Source organism: Phoenix dactylifera, chromosome 8 (genome assembly GCF_051530095.1).
Source record: "Phoenix dactylifera cultivar Ajwa chromosome 8, Ajwa_hap1_PhDact_Kaust_v1.1, whole genome shotgun sequence".
Taxonomy (NCBI): domain Eukaryota; kingdom Viridiplantae; phylum Streptophyta; class Magnoliopsida; order Arecales; family Arecaceae; genus Phoenix; species Phoenix dactylifera.
Genome location: NC_143197.1, coordinates 25866168 through 25883212, shown reverse-complemented (window position 1 = coordinate 25883212; position 17045 = coordinate 25866168). Strand labels below are relative to the sequence as shown.

At 38.1% G+C, this 17045-nt stretch overlaps 1 protein-coding gene across 4 annotated transcripts in view; it reads right to left on the bottom strand.

The window, feature by feature from the left end:
- Positions 1-10459, bottom strand: part of LOC103697307 (protein ZINC INDUCED FACILITATOR-LIKE 1-like) — a 35959-nt gene extending 25500 nt beyond the window's left edge. For 2 of the 4 annotated variants that reach the window (XM_089925016.1, XM_089925017.1), the window contains exons 1-3: positions 10000-10252; positions 6282-9250; positions 282-322 (exon numbers count right to left, since the gene is read on the bottom strand). In XM_089925016.1, coding sequence (XP_089781142.1) covers positions 282-322; positions 6282-6426 — 186 coding nt within the window. In that variant the 5' untranslated portion in view covers positions 6427-9250; positions 10000-10252. Of the gene's footprint in view, positions 1-281; positions 323-6281; positions 9251-9999 lie in introns of all 4 variants that reach the window. The other 2 variants (XM_039124774.3, XM_088703235.2) reach the window with 2 other exon arrangements.
- Positions 10460-17045: the final 6586 nt, after the last annotated feature.

Sequence of the window (17045 nt, the reverse complement as noted above, 5' to 3'; positions counted from 1 at the left end):
TAAGGTGCTATGGTTAGCAAAAAATACAAATGAAAACAAACAACTTAGACATCTTAGATCGTAGAGGATTTATTTGGTAAAATTAGTCAATTATACCCTCATTGGTTAGACTCCACCTTTGGTTTTACTATCTATCTTTACAAAAAAAGAAGGAACAAAGGCTCAACAAGACAAGCAACTCCAAGCATGAATAAACAAGATAATTTCTTTGAAGATAGTAGAACTTAAATGATTCTATGCTTCCAAATAAAAAATAAACAACAACAATTCAGCATACATACCATGAAATATAAGAATGGAAACAGTATCGATATGGGTAAAGCTGAAAAGGCCAGACACAAAAAAGAAGTGTTAGAAAAACATGTAAGATAAAAAATGAGAGGACAAAATATGTAAATCATTAGAAAGCAACAAATCGTATCAAATATTGAAATAGAACATATATAAACTATAAGCATGGTGCAAGTGTCTCAAGTAGGCCAAGATTCAACATACCCAATTTGATTTGGAGCTGTCTCATACTTAAAATTTGAGAATTTGCATTAAGTCCTAATTCCAAAGATAATTCTCAAACTGGGTCTAGCAAAAACCAGACCCACCTCAACCAAGAAAAAAAGCATACATCAACAATTATAGGTAAACAGTGGTTGGCCCATGATACCACTCAAAACAGAATGAGGGCTGAACAAAACAAACTTAGTCTTAGGTCCAAATTCTATACATAAACCTGAATCATTTCAGGTATGGCTCATGTTGATTCTGGACCTGAACAACCTTGTTGCATTTCATAAATAGGATACAAATGTACAACATTGCTTCTAGAGAGAAGTAAATGCAACATTAAGGGGAAAAATCCTAAACAACTCATAAAAGTACCTTGAAACATCAAATTCAAATAAAACTATCAAAAGTTTCATCCCCTGCCCTGGAATTGACCCACGGCAGCACCCATTCGCTTCGGGCATAGGAAGGCAACAAAATTCAGTTTAAGAGACCACGGTTGTGTGGAGCAGTTGCAACACTATGTTCCTTACCTTAGCTGGTAGGAATCATCTATGCTTATCTCAACACAAAATGACCACTCTATAATTAATGTCAATTTTCTTGCCATTATTCACTAAGCATACTCTTTTAGAACCATATTCTCCATGACATAGTATAAGTACAAATTCATAACCATAACCATGGCATCATGCTTTGCTTTATGATCCAAATTTGTCAATCTTTGCTATAGTAGGCAACACCAGTGTTAACACCTTCAAATCAATAGGACTTATTTAAGAGTTTTAGTCTATTTTTTCTACAGTTAGTTGTCAACCAAATGTAAATATTTGAATTCAATAGTGGGACTAAATTTTTTAAGCCCCCCCTAGTTTCCTCAAATACAGTTGAGGTGTTCATTGGTCCTCTCCTTTTTGCAGACCCACCCTTCCATTTTGACATAAGGGAGTTTAGGTGTGTAAAATGATTAACAAATGTTGCTTTTGCTTGATGTCAATTTCGCTCAAGCATTGCTTTCTATACTTATTGAAGATAGTGTCTTAGTTTTATGCAACTCCTTTCTCCCAATTGCTATCAATTTTTTTTTAGGTTTCCCGTCACTTGTTTTTGTACAAAATTAACTTCACTCCATTGTCAAAACTCCAGTTTATACAGCAAAAGCAGTCATACTCTTGCCATGATATAAAAAGCCTAAGTGGCAAGCAATGCTACACAAATTAAAGTGTACACTGAAACAATCTCAACTCTAAGGGAAATATCCACATTTGTCTCCTCATTCTTCAGTATAAAAATGTGTAGTGAAGTAGAAATATGCACAATACAAAACTTAGCGATTTTTCAAAATATGATGAAGTCCAGAAAGCAAATGTTGTAATGTTGAAATAATGCAAGTATCTTCCATTGTGGTAAAAAGCACAATATATGTAACTATGGTAGTTTGTAGCCCCTCATAATACTATGTGTATAACAAGCCTACATTGTATCTACAAATATATGTGGTATCAATAATCTAATATACAACTATATGAACAAATGATAGTCCATGTCTTTAGGAACCATTTTTCGTAGTCATGGAAAATATAAATTGAGTATGGTGGGAACTTGTCTATTTGACAAAGTTTATGACCTGCCTAATAGACTATGCATTGAGGAGTGGTATTAACAACCCAAGACCTCACCAAAAGGTGTTGTTTGGATTCCTTGTATAAGTAGACAAAATCTCCTCAATGCACAAACGATGTTGGATTAAACACATGCCAACATAAGTCCTCATATAACCCTCTCCCCCTTTAAGTGTTGGCATCCTCTCTAGGCTAGGGGTCCAAATACAGCCAAATCCAATCATAAATATAGTGATCAATCTATGATCAATCCCAGAAGGGCCTGTGCTTCAATGTCTTATATTTACATAGGTCATGAGCTGGATTTGCTCTGATACTATTTGTAACAACTTAGAATCTTACTCAAAAAGGCTAACCGAAAGGTGTTATTTAGGTTTCTTGGCCCAATATAATTATCTAAGATCTTCTCATTGCACAACCTATGTAGGACTAAAACACATACATACTCGGGCTCTTACATGCTCCCATTGTTTAAGCTCAAGCATCATCGCTAAGCCAAAGATCCAAATCTAGTCCAATCCAATCACAAACAACATGATTGACTCAAGATCCCCACCTAAAAATGTCCATGTTGCAGCGTGCCCTAATCCATATGGACTGTGGGTTGAGGCCACTTTGGTACTTTTTACAATAATCTAGGATCTCACCTAAAAAGACTAGCTAAAAGGTATTATATAAGTTTCTTAGCCCTGTATAAGTACCCAAAACTTTTCTAGTATATAAATAATGTGGGACTAACCACACCACACATAGCTCTCACATACTTCCTCATTTGAGTCCTGGCATCCTTGCTAGGCTGAAGGTCCAAATCCAGTCAAACTCAATCACAAACACCATAATCGGTCAGTGATCAGCCCCAAAATGATCCATACTATAGTGTCTCTGACCTATATGGGCTGTGAGTCGGGTATGCTATAATATCTTTTGTAATGACCAAGGACCTTATCCAAAAAAGCTAATTGAAAAGCATTATTTGGGTTTCTTGACCTTGCATAAATACCCAATATCTTTTCAGAGCTCAATCAATAAGAAACTAAACACAAGCCCGTATAGGCTCTCACATACTCCTCCCATTTAAGCTTTGGCATCCTCACCAGGCTAAGGATGCAAATCCAATATGAAAATCATGATCAGCCTGTGGTCAACCCTAAATGAATCCATATTGCAGCATCCCTTAGTCTACATAGGCCATGAGATAGGTCTACTCCAATACTATTCGTAACAACCCAGCACCTTACCCATAAAAGCTAGTAGGAAAGTGTTGTTTTAGTTCTTTGGCTCTATATAATTACCTAAGATTCTCTAGCATACAAATGATGTGGAACTAAACATACCTTATACGGATTCTCACATACTCCCTCTATTTAAGCTTGGCCATCTTCGCTAAGCTAAGATCCAAATTTAGTTAAATCCAATCACCAACACCACAATCAACTTATGGTCAACCCTAAAAGGATCCATATTGCAACGTCCCTAATGCACATGGGCTATGTGCTGAATCCTCTGTGATATCATGTATAACGATCAAGAACTTTACATAAAAAAGACTAGTTAAAAGGTATTATTTAGGTTTCTTGGCTCTGTATAAGCACTAGAGATCTTTCCAGTGTACAACCAATATGAAACTAAATACACGGCTACACAGAATCTCACATACTCTCTTATTTAAGTTCTAACATCCTTGAGAGGCTAAGGATCTAAGTTCAATCAATTCTAATCAAAAATACCATAATTAGCCCGAGGTCAGTCACAAATGTACTTGTGTTGTAGTGTCCCCTAGTCACATGGACCTTAAGTGGGGTCTAAAATGATACCATTTATAACGATATAGAATATCAAGCAAAAAGGCTAGTCAAAAGGTATTATTTAAATTTCTTAGCTCCGAATAAGTATGTAAGATCTCCCCAGCATACAATCAATGTATTTACTGGGACTAAATATATGTCCACAAGGATTCTATCATAATTTCTTATTTAAGCTTTGGCATCCTCGCTAGGCTAAGTGTTCACATCTAGTCAAGTCCAATCACAAATAATAGACTTCGTCTATGGTCAACCCAGAAAAGGTCAATGCTATAGTATCTCCTAGTCCACATGAACTGTGGACCATCTCTACTCTGATGCCATTTGTAACCAACATTTTAAATTCTGATGGGATAAGAGGTGTCCTAACCATCTCATCCCATTCTTGTTAGAAAACAAGATGGGATGGGAGTACGACTTCAAAATCCATCCACGTAGGAAAGAAGAAGAAAGATGAAAGAAAGTAAGGAAAGATGAAAAAAGGAAAAGATAACAAAATAAAAGAAGAAGAAAAGGAAAGAAGGGAAAATAAGAAGAAAGAAATAAAAGAAAATAAGGAAGAAACGAAAGAAAGAAGAAGAAAAAAGAGAGGAGGGAAGGAAGGGAGAAGAGAAAAAAGAAAGCAAGGAGAGAAAGGAAGGAAAGAAAGGAAGAAAAAATTAAAAAAAAAAAAAAGGAAGGAAGGAAAGGAGGAAGAAAGGGAAAAAAGAAACAAATAAGGAAAGAAATTAAGAAAGGAGAAGGGGAGAGGGATCGACAGTACATATACTTGACCAAGATGGCTGCCAAGTCGGGGCGGGATAATGGAGCATCCTATTCCATAGAGAAATTGGGACACCCAATTCTTTAGAATTTAAAGCCTTGCTCCTTGCCCCTGTATAAGTATCCAAAATCTACCTAATGGATAACTGATGTAGGACTCAATACATACTCGAACAGGTCTTCACACACTCCTCCCATTTAAGCTAGTCAAAATATGATGCTTATAGAAAATTTTGCATTTACAGTGCATGTTTTGACTACTGGGATAACTCTCATTGCTCTGCAGAAGGTTCCATCAATGTTTAGTAAATGTTAACAAAGTAATTCCATTTAATTTTCTTTATGATGAAATTACAGAAAATAACAAGTATGTTCTGGATTACTGCAATCTTTCAATCTCATTCCCATCCATCACCAATTCATTCATTCCAACTTATTTTATTCAAGAAACCATCCTGTACCTGTCATGATGCCTCTGAACTTATTTAGCACAATCAGTTTATTGCTTGAATATTGTTTTGTCTTACAGGTTCTTTCTCTAACATTTCTGCAATTTATATCCATAAATAAAAGGTCAATACATCGAGCAACAGATAGCCATTTAACTATAATCCCAGACCCGTGATCGCTAAACTCCCAGAAAACATTCACCTGCTAAATATCAGGTAAAAGCAGTAGTTGTTGCTTAGATCAATGTTGACGAAAATGTTGTAAGATAAAAGAACCCATGATTACCCAGAACATCAACTTGTACCGCCTTAGTTAAAAATAGAAAACAGATATGCAGAAAAGAGCCAAAAGAAAACTAAATTGTCTACATCGAAGTGAAAACATCATTACTTGCTCAATCAAAAACGAAACACATTGCTTTAAAAGTACATAACAATGCTCCACAGCATCAAAGAACCCCGCAATGAAAATTTTTTGGCAACACTTTTTCAAAACATTTATCAGCTCATTAACTCAACAATCTGTTGTATACCAATAAAATCAACTCCAAAGAACTACTCAAAGTCATTCCTTTGGATTCCCGCCTAATCTCCTCCAACAAGCCTAACAAAAAAACGCACAAACAAGAGATGTCTCCCTACCAAATGCAATCCAAAAATATACAAGCAACCAATTCTTGGCATCAGATGGACAATGAAAAGATCGTTTCTTTAAAACAAAAACCATCAAAAAAGCAGATTGCAGCAACTATTCCTCAGAATCTCTAGCTAGATCTCTAATCCAACCAGCCTAACAATTTTTTTTTTTGAAAAATAATACACTAGTAGAACTCTCTCCACACAAATGCCATTCGAAACCTAGTATTTTAACCAATTCTTGGTATCAAAATCCAAGCTTTGAAGACCATTGCCTTAAATCATCCAGCAAGAAAGCAAATTCCAGCCAGTTTTCCCCAAGAAATTTAAAAAAAGAAGAAGAAGAAGAAAAAGAAAACTACTCTCCCGCCAAATGCCATGAAAAAGAATAGTTCCTCGCTGTACCAAAAAAAAAAAAAAAACAGTTCTTGGCCTCAAAAAACAGCTTTAAACATCAACTCTTCAAAACAAACCAATCAAGAAACCAAAATTAATCCTACTTTCCTCACCAGTACAAAGCGTGACGATCCACACATAAAGAAACTCCTTGTAGGGTATCCCTCTTCTCTCCTCCTTCCTCCGTTCCAACTTACACCCGGGGCAGCTCTCGTAGTACATCATCCTCTCCAACAACGGGGCTCTGTTCTCCGCCATCTCCTTCGGAGTTTTAAGAGAACAAAGCCTTCGGCCTTTCAAGAAACCCCCTCCCGCCTCGCCAAACTCCACGCCCAACTCCTCCCCACCACCTCGAATTCAATTCAACACCATCGCCTTCGATTCAATCGCTTTCCAAGAAACTATCGAAGAAGAGGAAACGGAACTCCCCCGCCTGTCTCTACCATCGAGCTCGGATTCGGCGAACCTGCTTTTCGGGTCTCGTGCTATTTAAAAACCAACAGAGAGGGAGCGAGTCGCGTAACCTTCCGACGTTGGAGCCGGACTTGTGTCTGCCTTCTTTGCACGTCCAAGACGAGGCGGTGAGGGCACGGACGGTGAGGAGACGGCGTGTCCGACGGTGAATTAGAATGTCGTTTAAGTGGCAGACGAGGAGAACCCGGACCCGGTTCGATAGGAAAAGGACCGGGTGCATGGAGACACGTATCAAGGTAAGGAGATAGCCACGTGGGAAAAGAATGCGGGCCCGCCATATTTAGGGGCGTGGGTCCCATATGGGAATCTAAAAATTTTTCTGTTGTAGCTTCGGCCCAACCCACGTACCACAGCAAACTCCGTGCCACGTGTCGCAATCTTGAAGTTTCAACTTTCCAACAACAAGCACTAGTTGGGCCCCATACGGTTACGAGGGACTGAGGGACGTGGCGGCGAGAACTCCGGAGGAGAGAGTGGGCTCGCTGTTCGGTTCCCCGGTCGGTTACGGGATCCGGTCGCCGTCGCGGTCTGTGCAAATCTGTGCACAGTACACAGCATAGAAATTTCTCTGCGGGTTTGAGCTCTGCCGTTCTTTTCCTACACGTGGAACCATCTTGTAACAGAAGCGACAAGATAACTTTTTGGGCCGCACTCTTGGGTTCTGTTTGGCGATGTTTGGGAGCAGGAAGCGCTTTCCATCTTTCCAAAAATATTTTTAGGTAGTATAATAATATTAGTCCAAATTGTTAGGAATCACATGAGTTGTGTTCACCTGATGGAGAAATAATATCCTACACTGCATGCATTATATAGCCGTATACATAGACAATCACAACCATTTATTTTTATAGGGTTCATTCATCAAGCTCTGATCTCAGTGCATCGATATAGGAATGAGCAGCTCTAATTGTTTGCAACCATATAGTGCATGCAGTATAGGGTATAATCTCTCCATATGATGGCACAAATTTTGTGATTTATTAGCATCCAGCTCCAGACACCTAGTTCCACTCCCCATCAATTGGCTTGTAGGATCATCATTTGGTGGACCCCAAGAAAGGTGCATAGTTTTTGCGTGAAAATTTTTTTTCATCAAAATATTTTTTCTAGAAAGATAATTTCTGAAAATATAATGCTTGAAAAAATAATTTTAACATATTTGGTTGATCATGAAAAAGTGGTACATTCCAAAGTGGCTTATGTTTTGTTGAGTATCTACTTCCTAAGAAAGTGGTATGGAATATTTATTATACTCTTAATAAAGAAAAAAACTTTATTTATAGGTTTTGATGGTTTAAGAGTAGTTTTGAAAGAAAAAAATCTCAATTTCTAATCGGTAAGAAAATAGCTTTCTAATGTTCTTTATGATTTTTCTTTTCCATAAAACACAGGAATCTTATTCAATTATTCCTATGAAAATGTTACTCTTCCATCTCTCTTCTTTAAAAACTCCAACCAAATAAGTGACCTTTCTTTTTTCGTTGACCATACTTTTTCTTTTTTTTTCTCTCCGCGATCCAAACGCGTCTTAAGTTTTTTTGATGAGGGCAAAATTCAATCCCATATCCAGCACCAACACCTTCATAAACTTGATGGTATTCGTCTTTTCACAGTCTACATATAAAAAAAAATCTTGGGGATCATTATTTCACTTTTTGATTTCTATGGGGAGTGGGGAGCAGGCATCCATCCATCTCCCTTTCTTATCCATAAAAAAAAAATGTTGAATAAGAAAGACTTGATTTCGTTTTGATTAAATTACACTAACCTCCTTCAATGTTTGGAGGAATTATATATAGATTCTCACCCAAAGTTTCAGAAATATAGATTTCACTACTTAAATTTTTTTAATACATGTTTTCATCAAAAAAAAAAAAAACTTTTGCCATACGCATAACACAACCCCCAACCATTAAGTTCCACATACCCAATCTCATGAGCATTAATTTATTTCTTCAAAATATGAAGTTTGTTTGTGAGAATTCATGATGATCTCAAATCAAAGTCTCAAAATCATCGTAATGTTGTACATAATGATATAAAGAAGCTAATGTTACCATGAATGATGCTAAAATTTCTTGTCAACAACAAAGTGCAGCACTTCAAGTATCAGAGTCACTTGGTTGTAGATTGTGGTATTTGAAGTTCAAAAGTAGATTATTAGATTGTGGTCTTTGAAGAACAAAAACAAACTGTTAATTTCCTTTTTTACATTTGCTTCATGTTATTTGTTATATTTTTATTGTTAATGAGGAATTGAAGTCCCAGGGCAAAAAGAAACATGCCCCAAAAATGAAAAACATAACGTAGTCATCTGCTTTAACGGATTTAGGAGGGGATATTGCATATTTCTGAAATGTTAAAGGGCTAATATAATCACCCCAAACCTTGAGGGAGATTAGTATAATTTACTCTTTTTTTAATAATAAAGAAAGTGACCGAAGGAAAATCTTTATTTTTTTTTAATGGTTCGAAATAGAATCTGAAAGAATGTAGGGGCTTTTTCTAAAAAAAATTATTGGATGACTGCAACCTCTTGTCCCATTCTTACCCATCCATCATTCATCATCTGAAAAAATTTATCGCATGCCAAACTTCCCACGGAACCCTGCACGTACGGCCAAACTATTCAAGCTGGCAGGAAAGCTTCATCGGTTAAAATTTCAAAGGAAAATTGAATCTACCACCACATATCACTTTACTGATGCCTCTGGAACGCTTCATCCATTAAAAAAAAAAACATCCTAGCAGTCGAGATTCGTCTAAGTACTGGACCCATGTCGACGCCACACTACGATAATATTAGTATAGTATAAATTTTTTTATATAATATTACAAACCACACAGCAACAACAAATTGTCTTCTTTCAAACCTTTTAGATCGATCGCAAAACCATTTATAAGAATCACATGATAATGCTTCCTAAAACTCTTCAGATAAATCCTAGTCGCAAACCTTACAGCAACAGCAATATATTATTTTCCTCTTTTTAAGTCTACTTAATCCTATTGCTCTCAGCCATCTATTATCATATCGAATAGTACCGAACATACCATACCGTATTAATCTGGTACTGTTGGCATATTGACACTCAATATTGTACCGTACCGATACTATAATAGTATGGTACGAGTAAGACAAATTTCGGTCTAACTTCTCTTCTAACCAGACTAAATAAAAAAATAAAAAAAAAAGAAGAAAAAAAATTCTGATGTGCCAAATTAATGCAGCAAAAAGTTTCTAGCGATTAACCAGCTCATGGAATCAAAGCGCATGCTCTAAAGTATAGACATAGCTATTTCTCTGAAAAACAGTAAGAAAGACATAAAAAATGAGTGCGAGTTTTCCTTAATTACCGGTGCAGAGCGTGACCATCCACACAAAGGCGAACTCTTTGTAGGGTATCCCTGGGTTGGCATCCTTCTTCTTCTCCTGCTTACAACCCGGGCAGTTCTCGAAGTACACCTTCTCCAACAAAGGCGCCGCTGCGTTCGCCATCTCCAACCAAGGCCGAACAAATTAAGCTCCTTTCTCCTTGGAAACCAAAGCCCAGTCCTCAATGGTTTATATGGGGAGTCTCCCTTGGAGGTGGGAAGAGGTCAAGGCTCCTTTCCTCTAATAATAGTGGAAGAGGGGAAGTAGAACTTCTCTTTAGACCTCAGATACAGCGAAGGAGGTAATCTGCTCGTCTATAGTATATTTCAAGCCCAAAGAGAGAGAGCGCACTGGAACCTCTCTTTGTTGTCCTTTTTTAGTCCCATACATCACCCCATGCGTCAGGAGGCTGATAGCTGAGAGACAAAAGGCTGTAAACTCAACTTTTTTTTTTTGACGTATTCTGCTGTTAAGATGCTGATAACCAACCAACCAAGAGGCTAAAAGCAGCAACCCTACCATGAATATATTACTCGAGCCAACGGGCACAAGATGCCTCAAGGAAAAGAAACATTTAAGTAATAATTAATGATTTATGAAAAACATTTAAGCAACGATTAATGTTTTATATTTTTTATTAGTATGCGTGATCAACGTGGAGGACAAACTCATGTCGTGCTGACAAAAGAAGATGTTCTTTAACTTGGTCCTAGTGTTTGGATTTATTTATGTTTTTCTGATGGTGTTCAGTATAGAATGATAGTACTAAGAGCAATAGCGATATCAATAAAAACGATAGAATTATTTTATTTGGTTGTACTATGTTAACCCTATGTGGCAGTCATTCCAAATTATTCACAATTCTAAAATTATCATCCAATCCAATGATGTTAAATCTATTTTTTAGGATGTTTCCAAAATTACCCTAAGATAGCGACGTTGAAATTTTAAGGATAAAAATGCCTCTCAATCTAATAAAAATATTTTTTTCCAAAAATATTGATCTATGAAAAAAAACAAAATTTTCTAGCTAGGAAGGATATGACAATCCCATAAAAAAAATTCTTCTAGCAGGAAAAGTTTGATAATCTTCTGATATTAGTTGACAATTTTTGATTATTTTTTGATCATGTTGAATTGATCCATAATAACAGATTTTGCTAATTTCATTTATGTTCATATATACTTTGCTATGATTTATTTGAGAATTATATTTAATAATTATAAAATATATAGAATATGTCCGGATAGTTTTGATATTACATGGCATACTAAATAAGTGAATCATAAATATCTAAAATATAGCATGAGAAATACAATATTAGATTACTCTAAGATGAGAATCTAAGATCACGGATCCTATTTGGACAACTAAATGCCACATTTGAGTTTTACTCTATAAATTTTCTCAGGCCATGGGCCATGCCAAATTTGGCACGGGGCTGCGCCCCTGCAGTTATAGGACAACAAAGAAATCACATTAGAAACTTGAGCATTGATTAGTCCTTCATATTGTCAATGAGAAATCAACTGCAGGTTACGTACGTCAAAAAGCTCCACCCCACCTGTCTTCTTGTTTTTTTGCAATCCTACCAAAAAAATTCATGGTTGGTGGGTGATACGATAAGTTAGAATTCTCTGGTCTACATTTAGCTGCCCCCGATTGTTGTCGATTAAACTGCAGAGGGATGGTTGTCTTTTTCCACCCCTTCTCTCGTAAGCACTCAATCAACAAGATCGAGTCCTTCTTTACATGTTTTGCGTAAGAGTCTTTTCTATGCTTATCTTCAGCTCCGTCTAAGCCTTGAAGGAACGATGCCCATATGTGGTTTTTGATTACAAATATCACTTCAGCACTATCATCATCGGTGGGCATATTTTTGTCAAAATTCACTTTAAGATAGAGAGAGAGAGTTGGCCCATAGAAACAAAAATAAATTTGGGCGCTGTAGTGCACAAGTTCAATGGATTTGAGACACATATCAACGTCGATCACTGATATGTCGCATCCGTGGCAGAATAGACGAGAGTAGAAAAGGATACATGCGACTACGGAGATATTTGGCGTCTTGGCGGAGCACTCAACTTTCGTCTACCGTATTGCGACGTTTTCAGGTCGTCGCTAAAATTTTTAGAGGTGCCCCATTCGATCTTTACCAAGAATTTGGGGAATAATGAAGACCAATAATGACCGCACCCTGCGGAACCCAAGTTGACAAGACGTCCACATAATGTTTGATATCCGTAGGCTATAGAATAAATGGTTTCGGGCGTACAGGATGTCGGGAACCTAAAGTTTGTGTCTGCAGCCATAAAAAAAAAAAAGAACAGTGGTGGAGAGGAACAGCCCATACCATTCCGTACTGTAGAGAAAAGAAGGCCAGAAGAGTGATTGATTGTTTTGCCTGTTAGGGATCCCATCGAGTTGTGCCCCATGATGTTAATATAGTGCAAATAGAAAAATATTATTTTTTTAATTAAATTCCGATTTCATCTACGTTTGACAAGTGTCCCTTGCATAAATTCTGATGATTTTAAGAACATTTAGATAATTTTATAATAGTGAAAATTTATTTTGATGGAGGTAATTCTTCACGAGTATAAACACCCACAATGTTTGATCCCGAAGAGGACTATAAATAGCATGTCATACTTCTTTTCTAAAGCACGCATTAAGAGCTCTCTTTTTAAAAGATTTTTTTGCTAATCTCTGTTTAGATCAGAGTTATTTTCGGTTGATCGTAATTGCGGATCATCTCAGAGTTTCAAGATAGATTTAGCAAGTCGAGATATGATTTATTAAAGTTTAATTATTCCATCAATTTTTGCTTATACCAACTGAATTATATGATTTGGGATAATTTAACAAAAGTTATAATAATAACTGTGATAATTAGTAATTTTGGGTTGGGCTTAGCCCGGCTCTTTCCCTAGAAAAATAACAGATATTGTACCAGTAGTATAAATGCAAAATTAATTATGAAATAATAATTAATATTGTTAATTGCATCTTTTAAGTGATGGAAACATTTTTAGAGAAAGAATTGTGAAGAAATGAATTTAAAAAATTATAATTAATGCAGAGAAGGATTGGTCGATGCGACTGGCTGGTCCATAGGGGCCCACATTTATTAGAGTTTGGTCAAGTTCCTTGGTCGTCGATGAGTTGTCACCGTGCAGTGGGTGGACCAATTTGCATGGCTGGGAACACGTAACGTTAGCCTATACACGCCTACTTCTCTGACACGTGCTGGGCCCTACCTTGGTCCATTGAAATTATTGGTTTTAGATTTTTAGGATCCATCGACGGCTACTTTCTGAGCAATTATTCTACCAACCCACATGCGGCCAATAACAAAAGGACAATAACTCGTGCCTAGATTGTGTTAAATTGATTGGTAATTTTGTTGCAGCTCATGTGAGGCTAAAAAAATTATTTTTTATATATAAATTAATTATTACTGCTACTGGAGAGGATTTGTGAAAAGTTTATATATTCGATCGTATTTCAAAAAAAAATTCTACCATTATTTATATGTGTTCCGGATCTGCAGGTTTGGTAAAATCTATTATATTAAAATCGAATCAGATCCAATACCTAATGTGACAAAGTAAATTATTATCTCTTTTTTATGATGGAGAAGAGCCGCTTGTTTCTGAGATGGATGATTGGGTGATTATTTATAATGGTACTAAATTCTACGGTTCAAAAGCAGCCGTACCCCCAAAAATTTTGTTTTCTTCGTGTTCACGAAAACATAGCACCATCCACCCATGTTGGTGCTCGAAGAAAGTCAGAAAGGGACGAGACAGGGTAACAGAGGGTTGTTGTTTGGAGGCTAAACAGATAATTTAAGATGAGAATTGCTGTGGACTAAGAGTATCCGCGTTTCTCTTCAGAGATATTATCCGCTTTGAGATCGAAGATCGTAGATCCTTATAGGGAGCCACCCTCACGGTTTTGTTCTTTAAAAGACGTCACACAAGCGGTATCGAATTAAAGGAGTTCCCCCAGACCCCAACACGGCCCCTCTGACGGAGAGTGCTATGATTCCACACTTAAGTTTTACAGGGTATAGAGTAGGCCCTTTCTTTAGCGCCAACTGTTGTGGACTAAGAGTATCAGCGTTTCTCTCCAGAGGTATTATCCGCTTTAGGGATCGAGGATTGTAGACCCTTATAGGGAGCCACCCATCCATCCCTCACGGTTTTGCCCTTTAAAAGGCGCCTCTGAAGAGAAAGAGGGGAGCCCTTCCATTTAAGGCACAACACTTTTCGTCACACAAGCGATATGGAATTAAGAAGTCCCTCCAGACCCTAACAAAAACGAAATAATATGTTTGTGGACAATCTCTCTTCTAATCACGAAAGTATGGCGTTATGCATCCATTTTGTTGCTAGCTTGCAGGAAGTGGCCTGATGGGATAACATATAGGATGGCTACTTGAAACGCAATTAGGGGGACTACTGTTCAAATAATGTATGTACTTGTAGCCGATCTCTAGTTAGCATCCATCAAATTATAGGGTTATGCATGATGCCTCAGAAATTAAAATAATATAAAATGATAACTGGTGGGTCTCTGCTTTGGAGGCTAATCACTTCAACCTTTCTATTAGCATGATTTTAGGAATCACTTATGTCCTTATATAATTAGATTTGTAATAACCTAAGGCCCCACCCAAAATAGCTAATCGGAAAGTATTATTTGGGTTTCTTGATCTTATATAAGTATCAAAGATTTATTCAGGAATAATCGATGTGGGACTAAATACACGTCCGCATGAGTTTTCATATACTTTTCTCGTTCAAGCTCTGACATCTTTGTCAGGCTAATGGTTCAAATCCATTCAAATCTAATCACAAACGTCATGATTAGCCCGTGGTCAGCCCTAATGGATCCGTGCCATAGTAACCCCTAGTCCATATAAGTTATAGGCTGGAATCGTTCCGATACCCTTTGTAACAACTCATGACTCCATCCAAAATGGCTAGCCGGAAGGTATTATTTGGATTTTTTGATCCTGTATAAATACCCAAGATCTATTCAGTGAATAACCGATGTAGGATTAAACATACACCTATACAAGTCCTCACAAAATTGCTGTTCCTGATTTGAGCTTGATATTTAACCAAATGACTAGAAAACCTCAAGTTTGGAGTCAACAACCGAGAGGCCAACACCAACCAATGTGTTAATTGAGTTTTGTTTTCACTTCTATTTTTGTGCATCTTTTTTGGGGGTGTTCGGGGGTTCTGTAAAATATAATCATTCAATACCTCGGCGCAAGTTTGATCTAAGATATTTTACTAATAGGGGGCGTTTGGTATGGGGTGATCAGCCCAAGATCAAGGGTGATAGGGGTGGAGGTGATGAGATCACCGCGTTTGGTTGCACCACGGTGATCCTACGTGGCGGTGATCCTAAATCACCTCCACTCCTCAAATCACCCTCCAACCCGGTGATGGGATACCCGTCCTTGAGGTCGGAAATCCAAGATCACCCCATGGGGGTGATCCTAAGTTAAAAATTATAGACTAAAATACCCCTCAACCATTTTTTATCTTGAGTCGTTACCTCTTCCTATCTTTGCTCCGATCTCTCCCATCTCTCTACCCTCCTTTCCAGCGAGCGTCAAGGAGTCCGAAGGCATTCAACGGCGACTTCCGACGGAGATCTGAGAGGCCTCAAAGATTCAGGTATGTACTCTGCTCTCCATCGTGTTTTTGTTTTCTGGCCTGCAGAGGGGAGGGGGGTGTGGCAGAGGAGAGGGAGGCTTTCTAAGCCTGACCAAAAGGAAGCAAAGGCCCCATATAAAACGAGAGTAGGAGCTGCCTATAGGTCTTCCCCCTTGATGGAAGGGAGGTGGAGAGTTTCCTGGCCTGCAGAGGGGAGGGGGGGTGCGGAGGAGAGGGAGCAAAGACCCCATATAAAACGGGAACAAGAGCTGCCTATGGGTCTTCCCCCTTGATGGAAGGGAGGTGGAGAGTTTCCTGGCCTACAGAGGGGAGGGGGGGGGGGGGTGCGGAGGAGAGGAAGCAAAGACCCCATATAAAACGGGAACAGGAGCTGCCTACGGGTCTTCCCCCTTGATGGAAGGGAGGTGGAGAGTTTCCTGGCCTGCAGAGGGGAGGGGGGGGGGTGTGGAGGAGAGGTAGGCTTTCAAAGCCTAACCAAAAGGAAGCAAAGGCCCCATATAAAATGGGAACAGGAGCTACCTACGGGTCTTCCCCCTTGATGGAAGGGAGGTGGAGAGTTTCTTGGCCTGCAGGGGGGAGGGGGGAGAGGAGTGGGAGGCTCCTTACCTGATCCAGTGTGAAGCAAAGGACCCATATAAAACGGAAATAGAAGCTGGCTACGAGTCTTCCCCCTTGATGGAAGGGAGGTGGAGAGTTTCCTGGCCTGCAGAGGGGTTGATAGTTGTTGTGCTATGATGTTGCAGTTGCTGCTTCGAGTACAGGAGATGGTGGGATGAGATTTTTATTAGTTAGATGGAGTGAAAGTATCATAATGCCCTTGCCAGTGAATAGTTGCTGTGCTGTGAATTTGTCCCTTTCTGGACAAATTCTTTCCTTCACCTTGACCATGAAGTGCCATGGGATAACCTATTCCTATTCTGGTCTTGCTTGACATGGTAAAGATAAGTTCATAGATAAGTTCCTTATGTGGTTTTCTTTTGAGATTAAAAGAAAGTTTGCCATGTAAAATTAAATTGTTTGCATTATTGTTTGCGGTAATGGCTCGATTCCCAAGATCAAGGCATTTGCAGTTACTTGGTGTCTTACTTTTTCGAATGAAAATGATGGAGCACATATACTTCAGCATACAATTGCTTACTACTTTCATATTTAGCAATCAATCTAATTTGAGATTAAGATGGAAAATGGATTTAGTTAGTAGGCAGTACATAAGGTCTATGAATTTGGATAAAATTGTGTTTGATAGTGACTTAGCCTCTGTTGAAAATATGCGGATGGATAGGAGAGCCTTTCACAATTTATGTCATTTACTAAAAACACAAGGAAG